The sequence below is a fragment of the Cupressus sempervirens genome, chromosome 10 (assembly GCF_028749045.1).
Source record: "Cupressus sempervirens isolate cs-2001-9-10 chromosome 10, ASM2874904v1, whole genome shotgun sequence".
In the NCBI taxonomy this organism is placed as follows: domain Eukaryota; kingdom Viridiplantae; phylum Streptophyta; class Pinopsida; order Cupressales; family Cupressaceae; genus Cupressus; species Cupressus sempervirens.
The window spans coordinates 51,938,659-51,945,466 of NC_143127.1; the positions used below are offsets into that span (position 1 = coordinate 51,938,659).

The 6,808-nt window shown below is 35.8% G+C and overlaps 1 protein-coding gene across 2 annotated transcripts in view; it reads right to left on the reverse strand.

Moving 5' to 3' along the window:
- ISA3 (isoamylase 3) overlaps positions 1–5,679 on the reverse strand; it is a 313,468-nt gene extending 307,789 nt beyond the window's left edge. Inside the window, exons 1-3 of one of the 2 annotated variants that reach the window (XM_089804631.1) lie at positions 5,198–5,679; positions 938–1,016; positions 762–836 (exon numbers count right to left, since the gene is read on the reverse strand). In XM_089804631.1, the coding sequence (XP_089660757.1) occupies positions 762–836; positions 938–1,016; positions 5,198–5,334 (291 nt within the window). In that variant the 5' untranslated portion in view covers positions 5,335–5,679. The remainder of the gene's footprint in view (positions 1–761; positions 837–937; positions 1,017–5,197) is intronic. The other variant, XM_089804630.1, reaches the window with a different exon arrangement.
- Positions 5,680–6,808: the final 1,129 nt, after the last annotated feature.

Here is a 6,808-nt window from a genome sequence, read left to right on the forward strand (position 1 = left end):
AGAGGTTGAGGTCTTGGCTATGGTAGAGAAGGATAGAGCATAATCAAACACAGTTGATGTTAATCATTGTGGCACCTCACAAAGGAGACTATCGCTACTCAATCATCCATGACCTACCTTAGCCGCCTTTGTAAGAGGCAAAAGACTACTTTGAGGTTAAGGCTAAGCTAGAGCCTAAACCCTAGACTTATTTTTGTTTACATATATGTTTGGAAGCATTTGATGTCATGGATTTCAAGGATTTTATATAAATTTAACAATATTTAAAATTATATATCTATGTTTTCAATTTCTTTCAGCTACAATTTACTTTTGTACTTACGTGATGGATTTGTGTTGATGTATGTGATCAAATTAGCTTCTATTTGATGATGTTGCAGTGTCTTTAAGATTTATTCAATAATGGGTGCATGAAACAAATTTTAAACATTAAAAATTTCTAAATTTCAAGGGTTTTTTCCTTTTGTCAAATCATAGCAAAGTCACGAGTTGAATTGGCCTTATTGAGTCCAAGACAAGTCTGTTTCTAGGACTTCTATTTATTTCACAATTGAAAGATGATTCAGTAAGTGTTCAGTTATAACAATGACTAATTTGAATTGCCATGCTGAAGAACAAATTAGCATGCATGTTTTCAATATTGCAAGCATATATTCCAAATTCATCATGTTTTTGTTCTTCTAACTATAATGGACAAAACTTTGATTTTATGCCAAAAGTTTGATTGCCTTGAAAAGTAAACATTTTTTTATGTACAATACCTCAAGTGTTCTCTCTTTAGCACTTTGACTGCAAATGATTGACTTAGCTTGCTTCTGCTTGCCCTGCCTTGGAACCTATTAGAAAATATTTACTTATTAATTAGCTTATAACCATCACATCTTGAAAAATAAAACTTTGTGAATACAATGAATGTGAGAGTGGATGATTCTCTTACTGTCCAAATATTGCCCAAGGCTATATGCAACAATTGGATATTTTGATTGTTTGAATTCAACAGCACGTTTGAGGATAAACTGCATTTTAATCAGAGAAAGCAGTCTTAATTGTATGTTTCAAGAGAAAATTTCTTAAACTATAAAAATGTGTTCCCCGAAAAATTCTACAACTCTAATTATTAAGTTTATTGCTAGATTCATAATAGATTATAAAAGAAAATGATCGGTGAAGAGAAACTTCAAATTTTTATATCACTGAGAGTAAGGAAAACACTATAGTAGCATATGAAGGTATCATGCAATATTAAAAAAAGACAAGAAAGGTGTGCAGAAAAGAAACAAAACAATATCTCAACATGCCTAAAATAACAAAATACTCAATTAATATACTCTAAGGACTTTAAAACAACTTTGAAAAACAGAAAAGTAAGCTATTACTAAACATTCTACAAAATTCAAAGGAAAAAACACATGATGACTATAGAGACATCAAAAGAATCTATGCCCTCTAATAAATATACTCTGTTAATATGATATACTATAAACGAATGTGTGTGTGCATGTGCGCGTGGGTGTGAGTGTGTATGAGTGCATGCATGTGTGAGTGCACGTATGGGACCGCTTATGTGTGGGTGCATGTATGGGAGCGCTTATGTGTGTGTGTGTGTGTGTGTGTGTGTGTGTGTGTGTGTGTCCTTGTGTGTGGTATTTTAAATTCAAAAGGAAGATTAAGATAATTTACCAAGTCCATAGATGACAGAAAATACAAATATGTAGCCAGCATAAGAAGTACTTGGGTGCATTGTATGATTGTGTAGCAAGTGGACTAGGTTGAATGATAATGAGAAGTATGCTAAATTTATTTAGTTTAATATGATTTTAGTGGCTCATTATGACAGAAGAGTGTCAAAAATGTGCAGCTAGTAGCAAAAGATCAGAAGAGAATATGGCAAAGAAAAAGTCGCAATGTCTTATCAGATGCACAGACACATGACAAGAACATGACAGTAAAAATAATTAGTGGTACAAATGGCACACTGGTATTCTTGGACTCCATGGATGTCTCACACAAATCAAGAATATTAAGACTTTGTGAAATCTATTAAAGGGCTGATACAAGAGGTTGGGGATGAGAATGTCACCCAAATCATCACAAATAATGCAATAGGGTATGTAGAAACAGGAAGACTTTCAAGAAAGAGCTCCCACCAATTTTTGAAGCCCTTGTGCTACCAATTGCTTGGATTTGATACTCAAACAAATTGGAAAAATTGGAGGAGTGAAAGGTGCGGTTGAAATCACTAGAAAGATGACCAAATTTGTGTACAACCATTCTTGGATACTTAATTTCATGAAAGAGCATGAGAAAGGGAAAAAGCTTGTGTGATCAAAATGACACAATTACCCACAAAATGCACCAGTTTGTGGAGCATTGTAGGGGCACTTGTTCTTTCAAGCAGATGTTTGTGAGCAACGTCTAGTAAGACTTCCTATAAGTTGATAATCCAAAAAGGAAGAAGGTCGTGAGGACAGTTATCAATGAGGTGTTCTCAAAGAATGCAAAGGAGACACTCGAGGAAAGAGACACTCAAGGCATATAGCAAACATACATTTCAGAGGGCCTTTTAATATTGCTCTTTTTTTCTCATTTTGTTCTTATAATTCATTTTTTTCAGCAGCAAAGCCTCAGGTCAAGGTTTTGTGTTTGGTCAGTGGGCGTAACATGCCAATGGGTTAACTCTATGGGGCCATGGCTAGAACCAAGGTGGCTACTTCATTAATTAAGGTAGCAAAAAGGAGTTGGGTAACTGTAGTGGAGACTGCACCAAAGAAAATACAGATGAACAAAAGGTATACAGAAGGACTCACTAAGAAAGATGCACTTCCAAATCAATTGACAAATACAGTTTTGGAAGAGGTGGTGAGTGGTGAGTTGGATTCTCTTTTCGATGGGTTTCTAGGGTGCTTGTCAAATCAGCATTGGTGAAGAAGAAAATTAAAAACCAGTATTTTCTGGGTATATAAATTGCATGCATATAAAAAATGTCTTTTGGGCTATGCCAGACAATCAACTTTTCAAATAACTCTGTCACTTATATTAATGGCTATCTTGATGAAAGACTTCAAACTTTCCCAGATAACCGGTGCATGGATAGTAGAAAAGATTAAATCCCAAAAGTTTTGTTTTCATGCACATGTTTGTATTGGAAGGTAAGCTTTCATTAAATCAAAGCTTATTAGAAAATTATTGGGACGTAATATGTGAAGCTAGTATAGAATCAACCCCAGATAATATTAATGTGATAAAAAAATTGTGAATCCCCATGATGTTGGGAAAGTAATATTAGAAATATTTGTTATTTGATTTATCAATTATTTATATTAAAGAATTTTGCAGGGTTATCACTCCCGGCAATTACTTATTGCGAAAAAATGGCACAGATTCAGTAGAGTTCAAACCAGAGATTCTTCAAGAAGTAAAAAATATTGTTGGTGAATGCCACAACTCTGTCACATTTTAATTCCATATTCATGTTGATATGTTTAATTACATTATTCGATGTACAGGAACAGAAAGTGTACATGTTGGGCCATCCACTATACCTCACAAGTAGATTGTTGAGCAACATTGAGATAAAATATAAACCAGGAAAGAGGGCACTAGGAATGATATGCACAATGCTTAAGTTCCGACAGTTAAATAATGGAAAACCTAGTCGTAGTTTTCAACGAATACCAAGCACTACTAAATAAATAAACCAATTACAAAACATGGGAGAACATTATGATGACTAATGCTGTTACGGGAATTTACACTCTCTATGTTGTGACAAAAGGTAAATGCTACTAAGTAGCAGATCATTGTCAGGAATCAAACATGTTGAACTAGTAGAGGAATTTCACGAAAATTAACTAATTCTTGCTTATTCGGATTACATATTGCGATATTGCCCGTGGCACTGAAAAGTGGAAGAATATACATCCAAAGGAAATAATCTGATCATTTTGCTCTTGCTGGTGGATTCAGATAACCCGAGTCAACCAAATTGCATTGCTATTTTAAATAAAGAACTTCCAAAGTCTGTGTCCTTGTGTATGGTTTTCAGCGGTTTTAGAATTGAGCAAACTCTGCTCAATTTTACAAAATGAAATGGATCGTCAATTGTAGTAGATATATGCAAAATTTTGGCAAGGTATACAGATAACTTAGAAAATAAAAGCTGAAGAATAGACACATCAGTGAGTGCAAGACGTGTTAATTAACCCGAAATACGAGCGATTGGAAACTGAAAATTAGTTAAATAACAAAAGTAATCCAACTTATGTCCCAATCAGCCTAATTTACAACTACAGAAAACAAATTCTTCTATAACCACTAAAATTATTCCGACGTCGGGCATAATGTTTCGTCCGCGAAACCGACCTTAAATAAACTCCGAAGACCAGTCCAATTTCAGAGCCAGTCAGCCTAATTTATCAGCAACTGGAAAGTGGAGTTTAGGTTACTACTAACATTAGTGTAACTTCAGTGGTATAATGTCTCATACGCTGCAAATGCAAACTTAGTGAAACAGTAAAATTTGTCCGACTTCTGACAGAATTGGAATGCCTAACACAATGAAGCCAGAAAGACGAAACAGCCACGTAATGTGCGCATTGTCAGGAATTTACAATGTGCGAATTTAGAGTATTTTCAAACATTTGAAAAAGACTAGCCAAATATACTAAGAAAGGAACTACACAGAAAGGTTTCCTTGAATTCAAAATCAGGACTAATCAGGCTAATGTGTCAACAAAATGATAAATGACCCTTTCAAGAAGTCCGAATTCAGTCCCAATCAAACTATATTAGTGGCCATTACAACCTTTAAATAACGCCTAAACTCCGCACAATTCATAAGCCAGCGGAAATTCGACAATTGGCCTAAGTTAGAGAACAGAGCGGAGCCTGGCAGGCGTCAATGAAATAGGATGCTCATAAGAGATATAATCAAAGAATGAGCATTTTCACAGAAAGAAGTAAGGTATTGCCCGTTAAAAGTGAATCAAATATTAAATACTACTAGCAGTTAACTGACCAAAATAATTGCCGGAAAATGTCGAAGTTCCAACTGCTTATAAAAACAAGATTTGAACTGACTGCTAGCAGATACTTTCTGCAAACAATTTCCTAAAAATGCCAATTTGCAGTTGTTTATCAAACATTTTCTAAGAAATATTTCAAAACCACAAAAAAAAATCAAAGAATGAAATTATACAGCATAGAAGTTGATCGCTGATTAGTCTTCCACAGTTGACAGGGCAACGAATTTCTAAGCCGAGTAGACCTGCAGGATACGGATGGCGGTGCCGAAGCTAAAAGACCGCCATTTATATGCAAAGCGAATTTAGTCATTTCTTCTTTCAAGTCAAAGTGGCCCGTCTTGCAGAATAACGAATCATATCCCGAATAAAGCTAAAGCGAACGCACTCATGGCAATGATCCGCCCGGAATCAAAACTAAAAGACATGGGCCTTCAATATTTTTTCTCCCAAAAGACTCTTTTCCCACCTGTAAAACTGAAAGTTTGCATCTCTTAAAAACGCAGAACAATTCTGCTGATTCTTTATTCCCCGCTTTGCTTCGACGGTGCCTCACGTGCGTTGTCCTCCGTCCGGGGATTTTCTTTTCATGAAAACGTCTTCACAGACTTCGAAAAGATATAAAATTGACAACTGAAAGGTTTATAAAGGTTGATATTCATTACCACTCGCAATTTGTGCCGTGTAAAAGGCCAATTAGAGATCAAGCACGAGATCCGCACACGTGGCCAAGAAATCAGATTTTTCAGGAGATGGCCAGCGCCCCCACTGGAATTCGCTAGGTAGTTGTGCTGGTGCCTCCGTCATGGGACAATGGCTATGCAGCCTAGACTATTTTTAAACATTTTACTGATTCCTTGGTTGGACAGCTATTTCATAAATGGGTACCTATCAGGTAAAATATCTTGGCTGTATAGTCATTTTTTAATCACAGAATTTTTATTTTTTTTAACTATAGTTTTCAATTTTTATCTTTTTTAACTATAGTTTTCAATTTTTATCTGTAGATAGATAGATAGATAAAATTTTAACGTCCACGAGGCCAAAAATAGCCTATGGGACAGCAAGACAACTCAAGCAGACTTAAGTAGCGCTGTTCGCCTCTTGTGTAGACTAATGATGAGCCCCCCCAATTGCTCAATGTACTCTTCGTTGAACAGGTTATGCCAAGAACTGTCACATATAGTATCCGCAAACTTATCCCTGCTATCCTTGTAGGCCTCACATTCTAGAATAAAGTGTTGTTCAGCTTCCACTTTTCCAGAATTGCAAAATCTGCAAATTCTCTCTTCCCAAGCCTCCTTTGGCCTCTTCCAACGCCCGGTCTCACAACGAAGTTGGTGAGAGTTGGTTCTCAGCTGAGCAATAAGAATTTTAGCTCTCCAAGAAATGTTGGCTCCTATGTACACTTTTTCGAGTTGATCACAAGTGGGGTTGAACTCATTTATATAATATAGTTTCTTCCTCCCAATCTCGCTTCCCCAATTTCTCTTGTAGAATTTCTCCATAACAAAGACCTTTATTTCTTTATTACTTGTGGGGCACATATTGAAATGAATATTCCATTTACTCATCCACTTGATGTTTTGTTGCATCCATATCCTTTTTCGCTTACATAGTGTGTCACTAAAGACAACTTTCGGCCATCTATCCTCTTCCATTTTTTCGATTCTTTTTAGATAGCTTAAAAGGCGAACCATAGCAAGTGCCTCAATAGGCACAGCCCCCATATCACTTAGCATGATGTCATATGGAACAGTGCTTTTAATTTTAAACTTGCTTGTAAT